Source organism: Macrobrachium rosenbergii, chromosome 6 (genome assembly GCF_040412425.1).
Source record: "Macrobrachium rosenbergii isolate ZJJX-2024 chromosome 6, ASM4041242v1, whole genome shotgun sequence".
NCBI classification, from domain to species: domain Eukaryota; kingdom Metazoa; phylum Arthropoda; class Malacostraca; order Decapoda; family Palaemonidae; genus Macrobrachium; species Macrobrachium rosenbergii.
This window is the reverse complement of record NC_089746.1, coordinates 874,908-891,575: the sequence shown is the minus strand read 5'-3', so window position 1 is coordinate 891,575 and position 16,668 is coordinate 874,908. Positions and strand designations below refer to the sequence as shown.

The 16,668-nt window shown below is 42.3% G+C and overlaps 1 protein-coding gene across 2 annotated transcripts in view; it reads right to left on the bottom strand.

Moving 5' to 3' along the window:
* Positions 1-272: 272 nt before the first annotated feature.
* The window catches only part of LOC136839099 (succinate dehydrogenase assembly factor 4, mitochondrial-like), a 56,919-nt gene continuing 40,523 nt past the window's right edge, over positions 273-16,668 (bottom strand). For both annotated transcript variants that reach the window (XM_067104742.1, XM_067104743.1), the window contains one exon: positions 273-521. In XM_067104742.1, coding sequence (XP_066960843.1) covers positions 346-521 — 176 coding nt within the window. In that variant the 3' untranslated portion in view covers positions 273-345. The remainder of the gene's footprint in view (positions 522-16,668) is intronic.

The following is a 16,668-nucleotide window of genomic DNA, read 5'->3' as shown; positions in this document are numbered from 1 at the left end:
ATGGTAACAGATAATAAGTCAAAACAAGTTCTCTTGACAGGCAACTAAGTTATCCTCAATTGTACACTTACTGTAGTAATCAGCATTTGGATAGCAAGGGCTTTTACCTTATACTGTAATACAGATTACAACACATTGTTTCTCTATGGTCTTGGAATATACAGTATTGTATTTATTCCTCAAAATTTTAAATATGACACTATCTCAATTCTTCATATAACAGCATTCTGAGAACACTTCACAAGGATTTGAAGGGGTACAAAATAAACAACTTTTATATTACTGATAAACTATACTGTACATGATTCTACTAGTATGAATTCAAATCCTCCATACTTCTTAACACTAGAAATCTGTGACACGTCCTTTACGTTCCCAGTCACCATAGCGAGTTGGTTCAGGCCCTCTTGGCCCACCAATCTCTCCAGTGTGAGGATTAATGTTATTAGGAAATGCTTCTAATGGTTCCTTTTCCTGGTAAGGATGGTGGCCCTCAACTGTCTCTTGAGAATCCAGTTTACCTGCAAGATATTTATATCTTTAATTTACAAGAAGAATACTAGTGACAAAGACCTGGGCATTTAGTATAACAAGCATTTTATGCATTCAATGCGTTCCCATGGATGACAAGTATATATGTCCAAAAAAAAAATTCAACCAAATTCAACATTATGCAACCAAATATTTTGGCAATAAGGAAAATGGCCACCACACAAAATGACAAATGAAATATTTTCCAGACTAATATTTCAATTACTTTATGCATGTGCTTCATTTTTGCTTTAAATATTATAGTTTACAGAATAAGGTTTACAATAATACCATAGAAATGGAGGTAGACTGTTTAAATTAAAGAAAATTGATACATCTGAAATGGAATAGGAAAAATAATTGCATTATTACTGTATTTTAAATCAATATATGTTTCCTTATTCCTAGCTGCTGATCATCAACACCTGTAACATTAGCAATCCTAATACAGAATAGAACCCATATTAATACAAAAATAATAACAGAGAACATAATTAATAATTAGACTGTTTAAAGAAAATTGATACATGTGGAATAAAATAGAAAAACTAAGTAAATGCATCTTCTCTTTATATCAGCTGCCTATGTTTTTCCTTAATCCCAGATGCTGATCATTAACACCTGTATTATTATCAATCCTAATCCTATACAGTATACAAGCATTATTCATACAAAAATAACAACAGAGAACATGCTGTAAACAATACAGCAGGCCTTTCACACATCATCAAAATCCTCCTCCTCCTCCTCCCCCTCCTCCTCATCATTATTATTAGTGTATTTACATAGACTTTAGTGTTTGCAGTTATTGTACTCCCCACGACATATACAGTGAACTGTACAAGGTACACACTTTTTAGAACAACTACATGAAACACACATTTACTTTACAGCTACAGTTGATGTTTATTAGTAGTTCTGGAGGAGCTGAAGGCATATCTGTCATTATTGGATCAATTGATCCATCTACCTTAAGCCTGTACCCATAGTCCTTATATTTGAGAACTGTTTTCAGGTTGCACCAAGTACATACTTGAAAATGAGCCCTTAGACAATGAGACTGGCACAACCTTTCAGTTGTTGGTACCCTTTGTATTGGGTCATGTTTTGTGGGAGAAGTAATGTAGAGAAACCTAAGCTCATTTAGGGGTTTTAGTGCCTGAAAACTACCTCCTTGGTACAGCAGTGATACATATTCCAATCCTACATCTGAAATATCATCAGTGTTGGCACATCAGACCTTAGTTTTTGGGATGACATTAAGAGTTTCGTGTGTTTTACCCTTCCCATTGAAAAAAAGTTTTGAGGTGGTGTCACACCCAGACACATACTTGAAAATGAACTAATGGAAGGCACATGCACATTTCACATCCTAGAACCTCTCTAGCCACATTTATACACAGTGTATGTTGCTTGGTTTCCATGTAAACTTCAGATGTTGCATGATGAAGGAGAAGGACCAGTATATCTGTATCATCAGCTACTACTTTAATGGGGGCCTCACTAGTAACTGTTAGTTCTTCACTGGAGGGGTGGGTAGAGCTCTAGGCTAGCATGCTGTTGGCCCAGCGTTCAACGCTCCGACCAGCCAATGAAGAATTAGATTAATTTATTTCTGGTGATAGAAATTCATTTCAGTCATGGCGTGGTTTGGATTCCACAATAAGCTGTAGGTCCCGTTGGAAGGTAACCAGTTGGTTCTTAGCCATTTAAAATAAATCTAATCCTTGGGTAGCCCTAGGGATGCTGTTAATCAGCTCAGTGGTCCAGTTAAACTAAGATATACTAACTTTAATGGGGGCCTTAACTACTAACTGTTCCATCAAGAACTCTCCTCACAGTTATAACATCTGCTCTCCTTCTTCATCAGCATGCTCCACCTCAATACCTGTATCTTCTAGACTCTGTGATATTAACCTGATCAGTTCCTGCTTGTTGAGTCTATTAGAAAGAAATTCTGTTTTGTCAGATGGAATGGGAGAAGTGACATTCAAGATCATATCTGGTGAAGATTTGTCTAGTCGACGCATCTTCTGTCCTTGATCTTTGGTTGTCCTAACTGTATAGCAATCAAATATAACATAAGCAGGTGGGACAGGACTTTTCCTCCGCATGACAGACAGCACATAATTGTCACATAATATGTCTATTGTTCCAATTTTTGGCCAATACTGACTGTGTAACAAAGCACATCCATCAATCACCACTACTGTACTGTTGGCTTACTGATTTCACAGATAATATCAGGATCCAAATGTGTAATAAACTGTGAGAGATGTGACCTTGCTCCATCATCTGTAAAGAGAGAAGGGACAACTGCTGACAGCTCATAGGAGAAGGTTGCCTCTGTACATTGACCTTGACTGCAGCATACAGCCTGAAGTCTCTGATATAACTCAGTGCTTTATATGGACAAATCCTCACCGCCACTTTCACAGGTTTCTGCATTACCGTGCAAGTTTGAGCTTGGTTTTTAGTTTTCTATAAAAGAAACTATTGTGCTGATTTGTTTGTCCGTCCGCACTTTATTCTATCTGCACTTTTTTTGTCTGCCCTCAGATCTTCAAAACTACTGAGGCTAGAGGGCTGCTAATGGGTATGCTGATCATCCACCCTCCAATCATCACACATACCAAATGGCAGCCCTCTAGCCTCAGCAGTTTTGATTTTATTTAAGGTTAAAGTCAGCCATAACCATGCTTCTACCAACAATATAGGATAGGCCACACAGGGCTGTAGTTAAAATTTCATTATGTCGTGGCTCATACAACATTAAACTGAGACCACCAAAAGATAGATCTATTTTTGGTGGCCTTGATTATAAGCTGTAGCGGCTGTGATTATAAGCTGTAGCGGCTGTGCAGAAAACTTGATTGCACCAAAGAAACTTCAGCGCATATTTTACTTGTTTCTTTTCATGGTTACTTACAATAAGGACATTCCTGCAATAATTCCACTCACAATATTTACCAACTGCTGTTCATCCTTAACTCTGAAAGAGTTCTTTCCTTAGGAAGTCCAGAAATAACTGGAGGCACTCAATATCACATTTCACATAACTGGTGTTCCTCTCTCTGTGCTGCTCGAACCAGGTGCCAGTGAATGTGTTGGTCAATGATCTTAATAACATGAGGTGTAAGTAACATTTTGTCCGACCTGACTCTTTGTGTGTAATATTAATGAGACCTCCATGTGTCTTTCCGAACCTCATCAAACTTTGTTTAATTATTATGTCTGACCAAATACCACTCCAGAATAAATGGCTGTTCCTTCTGACTGTGAAGTTCCCTTCTTGAAAAGAAATTAGAAGATAATTACATAATTCATCACTCTCTTGTAAACAAAGACAGAAACACTTAGCATAAATAATCTGACCAGCTGCTGCAAAGTAAGGCAACTTCATTTGTGTTGCTTGCAAATGTAGACTCCAATTCCCTGTCCTCTCAGCTCTAATAAACATTCATACTACTGATGTCATGTTTATAATTTAACTCTGCGTGAGTTACATACAGACAGACACAAACACACACAAAGGACAATAAATATATCTCTCCCTTTGGGTGAGACAATAAGACTAACGCTTGTATAAAACTGAAACAATTAGTCAGATATGTACAAAGAGGATTCCACGGGCCATGGAATCACCTTACGGAGGCGGTGAAATAAATCAAAGAAAAAATCATATTCCATAAGGTTGACTGGAGTTTAATTTTTTTTTTTTGTATACCCTGACATATATTGCAATCATAAAAAAACAAAAATTTGCTTGTTATACTAAATGCCTGGGTTTGGCCAAATTCATGTCAATTTTTACTAGTTTATATAATTAGCTGCACATAATATGAATGTTTTGCATGAAAATAGTTATGATTATTGAATATGAAGGCTATGAAGAACAATCACTTCTTTAAAAGATAAGAATAAGATCCTTTTCTTTTGCATAAATCTGGGTACTGTATTCATAAAAATACACTTAAAATCCTTAAACTTTACGAGGACTACTGCCCTCATGTCAGAGGGACAATAAGGATAATAAAGCTTGTGGATTTTAAGTGTATTTTCAATACTGTACCAAGATTTATGCAAAAATATGGGTCTTGTTTTAAACTTAGTATTAAATATAGTTATACCTTGCCTTACATTGTTTCAGGTCCCATCACTTTCAAATTTATGCAGTTTATCTTAACAACAGCAGGAAAAAATGAGCCTCTTGCATCGGTTTACTCAAGTGTATATTGATTAGTGACATTATTAGTGTTGTTATTACTAGTTATTTACAAAGTACTTAGGATTTTTTGTGTGAATGTTTTGGGTATTCTTTACATTAGTAAGAAGGGAAATGTACAGTATATTTTTATTAAATACACTGCAAAAACACTGATTTATCACAACGTTGTTTGTATTTCTATGTAATGATGCTATTAATGATATTGTAAGGAGTTTACAGAAGTCTAGGTTGTTTTTTAAGCTGGCTAATTCGAGTTACGTTGTTTTTCAACTTAGCTGCATGTCTTGTGTCTTGTGACAAATTACCAATGTTATGTGAGATATACTGTACCTGCATTTCATAGTTGACAAGCTATAGCCTTACATATAAAACTTATTGTTGAAGACAGCTGGACATATGCAAATGAGGTATAGTTGCCCTTATAAACTACAAGAGCAAAAGAAGTACAAAAGCCATGCTAAAGGATTTTTGAAAGACGTCATTCACTCTAAAAGCAAAATGAAATAGGGGCAATTAAAAAATACCAGTCATGATTTCACAATACAGATCTGAAGCTGGGCAATAAAGAAAAGGTGAAGGAATCATTCGCACAGCATAATTTGCTATCACCACACCACTTACAGTTACATGTACAGTAATGTAAACATCATGCACACCCACAAGCCATCTATCCAGTACAATAAAGCAAATGACAGTGACAAGAGCAAGATTCCATAAAATGAAGAAGACAATTCCATATGACAAACATCCTAGCAGGTATGAAGTAGGAATTTAAAAGTTCAAGTTACTTTAGGGACATTCAGTATAGTCTAGCTAATTCTGTATTGCTTAGCTGGCCATTCTGTCAATAGTTTTTATAAAAAGATATAAAAAGATAATACTGATATAATCACTGCAAGACTTCCTCATCTGCATATTCTAAAACATGATTAGCTTCCACCATAAAAATTCTTTATCACTCCCCATATCTCCTACGGCATGAACCCTCTACAACCTGCACCATCCATATCAATTCTACCAGCTTCTTCTATGCCCACGTACAACATAGTACAGTAAACCCCCCGGTTAGGTTCCAAAAAATAACCATCGTTTGTTGGAAAAAACCTAAGAAATACCAAAAGGTATCTCGAACATAGCCTAGCCTACACTAGGTTATTCAGTACCATGCATACATATATGGTAGCCTAGCCTACACTACAAAATATACTCTTTACATACACGGTATAGTAACTATTAATATTAGCTAATTCTGGAGGTTCATGCAAAGTGACTTATGATAATTCAATACAAAGAGAAATTGAATAACAAAGAAGAATTAGCTTAGCCTACACTATGGTATATTGTTTACATACATGGTAGCGTAGCCTACATTATACTATCCTCTATATTCACGTATCGTATTATGCAAATGTCAACATAAAGAATATGCCTCTTTTCCATGGATCTTTTAAAATGTTATGCCTTAATTCACTTTATCCAATAATATTGTATATATTCTTATATTGCTTTTGTATTATAAATTGCAATCATAGCGATCAACGTTTTCATTTCGAAATGTTTACCCGGCGTTTATTTTGTCATGTTTAATTCAGTTCAGAGCGCTTTTCTTGCTTCTAGTTAGCGTAAATGCATCTCTAGATACTTTATTTATATGGGGCAAGATTATTTTTTGTTATCTGAAGCGTTTTTAAGTCGAAATATAGCTAAAATACGTCTCATTGTGAAATTAACTTATCTATATTTTTGTTAATAGATGATGATGGCCATATGGGGGCATTTGTTTCATGTAAAAAAATCCAAGATTCAGCTCGCTTTTTTCACTTGATTTCCTCATAATACAAGCTTTCCGTATTTATCGTTTATCAGCGTAAAAATAACAGTAATGTGTTCTTTCATGCCCAGTAGTTTTGATTAAAATAATTCTCTCCCATTTTAATTACGATCAAGTTTCATCCATGTTGCCGATGCACGATAATTTACAGTATAGTCATTAGCAGCTTAAACATTGTTTTCTCAGCTTCAGTTACAATTTGCAGCTTAAATTTAGCAGTATATTTCCTTGTCGATCTTTTATCCACACCGAATAAGGGTTTAATGTAAAAATATATCAGTCCTGTTCTACTTAACATCATTTGTGCTATAACGTACGGTAAATGTTTATTACCACACGATGGTTGAAATACCAGGTAAACGGCTGTTCTTATCCAATTCGGTTATAAGCAAAACAATAGTTTCTTGGTCAGCTGTTTATGGCAGTACGCATTTACACAAGAGGATAACGTTACTAACAATACTTTTATCATTCTCTTTTACTTTTTTACTGTAACTAGAAGATGGGGTAAGAGATGGAGGAAAAGTTGTCAATTGTAATTTGGTCTCTCTCACTGCTTGATTACGCTGCTGCCCGCGCCCACGCGAAATTTAAAAATATTTTACAAATAATATTGTGGTATCGGTATGAACTGCTTACCCCACTGCAAAATTGAATTATCGTAACGTGAATTGTTTTGATAGTTTTATCACAAAAAGTGCATTTAGTTATGAAAATAAGATGAAAATACAGTATTGAGTGAATATTTCTCTTTGAAAAATACCGCAAATGGGCGAATTTTCTGTAAATAATGGATACATACGTTCCAAAGAGAAATCCGTGAATATGCGAGCCCGCGAATCGTGAGAACAGAATGCAGGGGGTTTACTGTACTGCTTTTCCCTTTATTTTCAAAGTTCTCATGAAACTGTTTCATTCTAAACACTTCATCCAAATACCCTCTTCCTTGTTGTTACTACTCTATTCTTCTGCCATCAGTATACATTCTGTGAATTGTCACTTTCTGAATCAAAATCCTACCAAAAATATTCCCTGTTATATTTAATATCCTCATACTGTACCTCGACTTTTAGTAATAATCTATTACCTTCACCCTTATACATCCTTTGGCAATTTTTCCTTGTCCAGACATACTGTACTTTTTACATCCTGGTCAGTCACTTAACCCTTAAACACCGAGCCTCTATTTACAAAAACGTCTCCCGTATGCCGGCGGTGTTCGGTGAGTTAGCGCCGAAGCGGAAAAAAAGTTTTTTTAAAAAAATCACAGCACGCTTAGTTTTTAAGATTAAGAGTTCATTTTTGGCTCATTTTTTTTTGTCATTGCCTGAAGTTTAGTATGCAACCATCAGAAATGGAAAAAAATATCATTATCATATATAAATATTGAAATATATGACAGTGCAAAAAAAATTTTTCTTATATAATTTTATACAAATCGTGCTGTGAGCAACACGGTTGAAGCTAACGGGTTATTTTGTTTTTCTTTGTATTGTACACTAAATTGCGATGATTTTGGTATATAACAAATTGTAAAACGATCAAAGCAACACAGAGAAAATACTATCACAAAATGATGCATGAATTCGTAACGCACGGACGTAAAAAAATGTTTTTTTCAAAAATTCACCATAAATCGAAATATTGTGCTAGAGACTTCCCGTTTGTTGAAAAATGAAGGTAATTGATTGAATATTACTAGACTGTAAGTGTTTTAGCTTACAATTGCATTTTTCGACCATTTCGGTCGAGTTAAATTTGACTGAAGTTCAAATTTTTTCTATTTATTATGATTTATATGATAATATTTCAAAACTGATAAAAGCTACAACCATGAGTTATTTTTTGTTGTATTCTACATGATATTGCACACATTTTCATGTATAACACTTTATGTAATGCCTAATATAAAATGGTGCGAAAATTATGACAAGGTGACTAAAGAAATGCTGAGATTTTCAGCAGTTACCGCGCGCAGAGGGAAGGAAAAAGTTTTTTCAAAAATTCACCATAAATTGAAATATTGTGCTAGAGACTTCCGTTTGTTGCAAAATGAAGGTAAATGATTGAATGTTACTAGAATGTAATAGTTCTGGCTTACAATTGCGTTTTTCGACCATTTCAGTCGAGTTGAAGTTGACCGAAGGTTTAAATTTTGTCACTTATCGTGATTTATATGAAAATATTTCAAAACTGATAAAAGCTACAACCATGAGTTATTTTTTGTTGTATTCTACATGAAATTGCACAAATTTTCATGCATAACACTTTATGTAACGCCTCATATAAAACGGTGCGAAAATTACGACAAGGTGACTCAAGAAATGCTGAGATTTTCAGCAGAGTTACCATGTGCAGACGTAAGGAAAAAATAACAATTTTTAAAGTAAATTTTATTTTTCCTAACTATACAAACCCGAGGTCCTTTACATTAGGAGATACTTTCAGGCGTAGGCTGGAAACGGCCGTTAAACTCTTGAACAAGGTGGTTAGGCAGTAACTACCTCCAGGTAGGTGGGGATACCCGCCTGCCCGGATGTAAACATTCCAGTTTGCCTTTCGGCCCAGGTACAGATTGAGGGGTGGCATGAGGTGGGCATAATTGTAAAGGACCTCGGGTTTGTATAGTTAGGAAAAATACAATTTACTTTAAAAATTGTTATTTGTTCCGACACAATATACAAACCCTCGGTCCTTTACATTAGAGACTCACTGATTGGAGGGAGGAATCTGAGAAAGTCTCTCTGAACTGACTGGAGTTCACCACCTTGACTTCCCTTCCTGGTCGTGAGAGCGAGGAAGGAAAAACTGCCTCTGACAAAAGATCGGGTTGTAAGAAACGCAGGATCAGTTGTCAGACTTCTGGGTCCCTTTGCATGAAAGAGGAAACGTCAGTTCATGCAAAGTAGGCTGGGAAGAATTTGACGTCGGATGACAATAAGGCAAATACAAGCATTGGGTTGTCTCATAGTCATGGTCTCCTTCCTCCCTTGCAAGAGGAAGGAGTGGGGTTGCTTCTATTAACCTGAACGGAAATAGAACGGGAGCTCCTGTTATGTGCTTATCTGCCTCGATCGCCGGTCCAGCTTGTAACGGCATGTCCGCTCCCTGCCCGTGGGAAGAGAGCCAGGATGGGGAGAAAGAAGAGAGGCCAGTCACTCAACCTCCCTTCTCGCCATCACAGCCGTACAACATAGGCGAGATGCAATCCTGTCCCGTTAGGGGAGCTGGATAAGCTACACAACTTGTTGAGCAGCCACCACAGGACCCAAGGAAAAAGTGTCCAAGGACTTGTGTGCAACATCCCGGAGGTAGAAGGAGGTGAAGGTAGTCTGTTGGGACCACACACACGCCTTCAGCTCCTGTGGTACCGACATATTCTTCCGAATGCGAGGGATGGACCAAGCCATCGACTTTGTGAGCTCGGGTGAAAGGTACCGGTATCGTCGTCATCAGCTGCCAAGTACCTCCTTGATCGCTTCACGAAGTCAGGAGGAAGATGTGTCCTTAGACACTTCTTCCTTGGGAGAGACAGTACTGGCGAAAACGTTGACGACATCCAGGTTAGGAATGTCGAACCTTTCGGAAAGTACCACAGCTCCCAATAGGACAGAGTAACGAATGATCTGGATCATCGATACAAAGTCCAAGGAGGAGGGGGAACAAGAAGGACTCGAACCCGACAGTCGATGCCAATGGATTTGGAGTCCACCTATGACATCCGAGAAGGATGATCCCCACCCTGTTCTTCCATCTTCTACGCCAAGGCCAGGGTAAGATGAGAGATGGACCTAAGAGGGCATATCTCTATCCTACGACTCGTAGAGGGCGAGTGCAGAGCACGGACAGGAACCCTAACGAGAGCCGCATGCCACCCAGGAAACATTCCTGGGACAGCATGACTGAAGAAGCTCTCGTCCGTAGCTAACTCTCGACTAAGGAGACGAAGGCTACTTCAGATAGAAGACTAGGTCGCAGGGCCTACATTTTTCAAAACTGAAAGGGAGAGAAGCAGCCCTCGGCGGAGAAGACGAGGAAGTCCAGACTTGACGAGCGACTCTGACCGGGAAGAAGTTCCGACAACGACACCACCAGCGAAGACGGATCCAGTCCCTGGGACAGTGTTGCAGAGGACTTCAAGGGATATCCAGCTATATCCGTTGCCGCTCAGCGAGTAAGCCTGTGCTTGCAAGGAAAGCTGGAAAGTCTCCCAATCCTGAACACACAGGGATGTACTGCCTCAAGAACCGCTTCTTGTGTAGCTGCACAGGAGGATGGGTCAGCGGAATTCTTCTCGATGCCTCGGCAATCAGGTCGGAAGAAGGGGAAGTCTTTAAGTATTTGTCTGTAACTCGGGGTGAGCAATGTTTGTGAACCCCTAGCGAAACGGACAAATACGGAGGGAAAACGTTGATATCGAAGTTTTCACCAAAAAGACAGCATGCCTCAACAGAGCGGCCCCTGGTCTGGTATGAGGAGGAGAAAACACTACTGACTTGTGTGCAGGGAGGCAACAGAAGGACGGTAGGGATTTCTCAGTCCAGCAGTCTCTGTATGAGTCTTCGTGAAGAAAGAGTGAGCAGCATGTTCTGTCCCGATCACTCAAACCCGAGGCCAGGCTTGCCTACCAATACATCCCCACCAGGGATGCATCTGGTTAATTGAGCTGTCGAGTGTGCAATAGAACAACACTCGAGTACCTTCAAATGTCGAGATAAAACAGGGGGAAAAAACGATTGCCTCCTGTTTGTCGACAAAAGTCACTACTGTGGTTTTATTGTTCAATGAAACCAGTGAGTGCTTCAAAACCCATCCTGGATTCTCGGACGGCCAAAAGGCTGCCCTGAGCCCAGGACGGTGACGGGAAGGGACTAATCATCTCGGTCGCACAAATTCAAGACAAGGTCTTTACCAGTGTGCGCCTATTCCTCAACCTGTGAATCTGTGAGTAGACACAAGATTTGAGGGAAATATGAAGGCATATTCGAAGGTTCCTATAATCAAGCATTAGCCTAACTCTTTCCTCATACCTCGAAGAGGAAAGAACGGGGAAAAGGAAGCAGACTTCCACTTTCCACCATGGGGAAGCTTCTGCAAGATGACAGGGAACCGAGACAATTAGCTCTAGCCGGCTGGTATTTCCCGAATCGGGAGCACGGGAGAGGTGGTGGGATGAGAGATCGATGGAAAGAATTGCCGAGACCTAAGGGAAATAGATACTTCTCCTGAAGGAATCCATTCCCAGGTCTCGGCAATGTTGCTGCCAGCTCCAGAGACTCAATAAGCATCATTTTGTCCAGGCATCAGCAGTTGCAATCTTCTTCTGAAGCCTAGGACTTCTTAGCTAAAGGAGTTGAGGTGGGCTGGCTTGAACCCAAGGTCGAGTTGAAATGACTAAGACCTAAAATTCTTGGCCATTGCCCAAAGGACAAGGCAGTGCCTGGTGGGAACCTTGATTACCAGGGTATCTGGCAAATCTCTGAAAGAGAAAGGCAGAACCAAGTAAAGGTTCGTTCCCAAGGGTTGAGCCAACTCGGGACTTACGAAACTGGAGATCCGAATTGGGACAAAGTCCTTCTTCTTAGCACCAGAATTGCCCAAAAAACTGTGGTCAGCAAGACCCTCCGAGGCAAGAAGAATTCATATTCTGCGAGGCAGGGTGGAAGTTTGGTGTTTGACCTGAATTAACTCCATCGAAGAAAAGAATCCATCAGGTCGAGAACGCTTCTCGGAAGACAGGACCATGGCGGTCCCTGACATTTCGGCCCTCGGAAACTGCAAGGGTTGCAAGTGATGAAGGTTATTCATTGGGGAGCCGCGGTCCTGTCCCGGGGATCCTCGCGCCGACGAATCAGCGAAGTTCCCGAGAACACGGGGGCGATCTTGAAGAGGAAGACCCTCGCTGTTCCGATCGTGAAACCCTGTACTTCTCCCCTTGGAGGGAGACCTTGACAGATCCCATGAAACCCTTCTCAGCTACCTGGTTATAATACGAGAGAATCGGGGACCGATACCCAAAGCACGCCAGGCAGCGAACTCCGAAAGAAAATTTCGTCGGAGCTCTCTCTGTCCGTCTCGCTCCTCTCGGAACAACCGAAAGGTGAAGAGAACAGGTGAGGAGAAAAGAGTAGCCCTACCTGTCCTGCCAGAATGATAAGCAGAGAGGCGGACCGTGAGCAATAATCAACCGAAGGAGATTACTGCCACACGGGGAAAGAAGAGCACCTATGCCGTGGCAAAGTGCTTTCCTGGGAAGAGCAAAAGTTCACTCGAGCATAGACGAGAACCCGAATCGAAAACCGAGTAGGGCCAAGCCGAAGCCGAGCCGAGGCGATCACGAACGCGATCCAGCTGGTCGGCATCGCGGCAGACTGGGAGGCAGGCGAGACGGGCGAGCGAAACGAGCCAAGCCAGTCTGGCAAGCCGAGTCAAGTCGAGCCGAGCCAGTCTGGCAAGCCGAAGTCGAAGTCGAGCCGAGCCAGTCTGGCAAGCCAAGTCGAGCCGAGCCAGAGCCAGACTCATAACTGGGCAGGCCAGACTCGTCTGCTGTGAACAATTGCTAGTTTCCCGAACTCTAAACTCCTTCGAGGCCGAGGCCGAGGCCCCTCGAGAAGAAGGTTCATAGGGGAATTCTGTGTCTGCTATCTTGCATGCTCGAACCCTAAAGTTCGAGACACAAGAACGAAGCCCGCCCGAGCAACCGAAGCAGCTGGCGGGCAGAATCGAGACACCTGGCATCGCGGTACACCGACACCTGGGTGTCCCAGCGACCAGACACCTGGGTGTCTCGGCAACCAGACACATGGGCGTCCCGGCAACCAGACACCTGGGTCTACCTGGGCGTCGGCAACCAGACACCTGGGTGTCTACGTCCGGCAACCAGACACCCAGCAACCAGACACCTGGGTGTCTCCCGGCAACCAGACACCTGGGTGTCTTGGCAACCAGACACCTGGGTGTCTCGGCACTTTCTCGTCCTATGCCTCTCAGAAGGAGAGCGCTCGTGATTCATAGAATTCGAGCTACCCATGAGACTTCCGAAATCGGGAGCGGCTGCTTTGTTACCTAATAGATTAAAAGAGCCAAGCACAGAACCAGTCTTAGATGCAGACTTCCAAGACTGGCAACGAGGGAATGGCCTCGAGAGGCTGCGCTGTCGCGGCCCCCGAAACGCAAGATCCCACAGGAAAATGTGAATCGGCCAACTTGTCTTCCGGAAGAGAGTCAGTCCCTTAGAAGTCCCGCAGGACTCCCAAAGTGAATCTCTTCCTTGCTTCTTCTGGTGTTCGAACCGAGAGGATCGAGACACCAGGCTGGGAACCAGACCGAGCACTGGCAAACACTCGGGGAGCGCTTGCGGTGCTGGCAGGAAGAGGAACCGAGACACCTGGGTGCCTCGGCCCATTTCTCGCACTGCTCCCGAACTGGGCCCAGGAAAATCTCTCCAGACCAGATTGGGATACTCGATATTCCATAGAATCTCGAGCACTCGAAGCGGCTCATGAACGAGCGCCGAAGCAACCCCCATCTTAGAGGCGGAACCTCTAAGACTCGGGAACGGAACGCATAAACTGAGGTCTCTGCGCCGCCCAAAGCTTTCCGAAACACAAAACCCAGGGCTATGCCAATCGGTTCCCTAACCCGAAGGTCGGGAAGAGCCAACGAGAGACCCACTGCCTCCTCAGAAGGAGGCAGTCCCTAGATGTCCAAGGGCATCAAGGGGAAGAAGCAGCATCCTTCCTTCGGCCGATGGAGGTCTGTCCGATTCTCGAGACCTCCAGGACCTCGGGAGAGGAAGGGAAGACGCAGCAGAAGACGAAATCGAAGATAAGATGAAGAAGACGGCAGCTACTTCCAAAGGACAGCTTCCTTCATCTCCACTCCCACATCTTCTACAGGATGGTCGACACGAAACATGGTAACCTCCAGGGTAGTCCGGCAGGAACACAACGGATGCAGCCAGGACACCACCACCAGGAGAAGCATGAACAGGACAGCCGATGCAGGAGCTACGGCAGCAGTTCGGAGGGCAGGAGCTACTGCAACGGCCAGGAACATCACCTCAACAGGACCACTTCCTAAATCTTCACGCCGACATCTTCTACAGGATGGCGGACATCGTAACCTCTGGGGCAGCTGGCAGGAACGCACGGAAGCGGACCCGGGCACGACCGCCAGAAGCAGCAGGAATGATCAGGACAGCCGATGTAGGAGCTACGGCAAAGGTTCGGAGAGCAGGAGCTATGCAACGGCCAGGAACGTCACTTCCACAAGGCGACTACCTTCCCTTCACGCCCACGTCTTCTACAGGATGGCAGCAGGCAGGAACACAACGGAAGTGGCCCCGGGCACGACCACTAGGAGAAGAAGTGGGCACGATCAGGACATTCGATGCAGGAGCTACGTTAGCTGTTCGGAAGGCAGGAGCTAATGCAACACACAGAGTGTCACTGAAAGTCACCAGCATCGACAGGAGACCAGGAGAGCAGCCCCGAGACTGTCGTAGAGTTGACACGAGCAAAACACAGGGAACAGCAGGAGTAGATAGACCACAGATACGCAGGAAGCATTGCAACAGCATACATGAAAACCAGCAATGACAGCGATCGAACTACATCGGCGGGAACAGAGTCAGAGCGATCGGCGTGGTAATATGTCATCTAATCAGGTATTGTGGTCGATCCTCGAAGCAACACTGAATGAAAGTCGGGACTGCTTCATGCAAGATATTCTTGATATATGATATCCAGCCAACTACTGCTGTCTCTGCAATGCTCACTGTCAACCTGAAAGAATAAACAAATATGATTAGTAGAGGGAGGCTCCTCCCGCTACAAGGGGAACAGCCTCCCTCCCCCCTCCCCCGTGTCTTCACCCGACGAGCGAGCGAAGAGGGCGAAGGAGAGAGAAGGAAGAACCTACGGGAAGAGAAAAAATGACAGAGGGGAGGCCACCAAGGGCGCCGTGGAAGCGGAACTTATCGATGACGCCCGTAACCTCCCACTCAACCCACAAATCTCTAAGCGCAGGCGGCGAGAAACACTCAGCATAAGAAGGAAGAAATTAGTGATGCCCCTTACACACGGAGGCGGAAGCCCAAGAAGGGACTAATCTTACGTCCCGATGGATGTAGGGGAAGTGAAGAAAAAGCGTCCCAAACTAATCCCGAAAGTACAGGGGCGGCTCCAGTATTACGTAAAGGGCCGCTGGAGAGAAGCATTACCACTTGGCTACGCTACTCCAGCTATGCCCTTGGCCGTCAAACCCAAGACACAGGCAGGGAACGACGGCTTACACAAGGTTATCACAAATCGTGGGTTTGTATTACCAAATATCAAACACACGCAATATATAAACAAAAATACAGAAAGATCCCACCATAAGAGCTTAACGACAGTCAGCAGAGAGAACGAAAAATACGTCAGCAACGGCTGATGGCCGAAAGCAAAACTAGAATGTTTACATCCGGGCAGGCGGGTATCCCCGCCTACCTGGAGGTAGTTACTGCCTAACCACCTTGTTCAAGAGTTTAACGGCCGTTTCCAGCCTACGCCTGAAAGTATCTCCTAATGTAAAGGACCGAGGGTTTGTATATTGTGTTGGAAAAATTTTTTTTTTTAAATTCACCATAAATTGAAATATTGTGCTAGAGACTTCCCGTTTGTTGCAAAATGAAGGTAAATTATTGATGTTACTAGAATGTAAGTTTTGGCTTACAATTGCATTTTTTTACCATTTCGGTCTTGTTGAAGTTGACTGAAGGTTTAAATTTTATCACTTATCGTGATTTATATGAAAATATTTCAAAACTGATAAAAGCTGCAACCACGAGTTATTTTTTGTTATATTCTACATGAAATTGCACACATTTTCATGTATAACACTTTATGTAACGCCTAATATAAAACGGTGCGAAAATTACGACAAGGTGACTACAGAAATGCTGAGATTTTCAGCAGTTACTGCGCGTGGAGGGAAGGAAAAAGTTTTTATTCAAATATTCACCATAAATCGAAATATTGTGCTAGAGACTTTCCGTTTGTTGCATAATGAAGGTAAATGATTGAATGTTACTAGA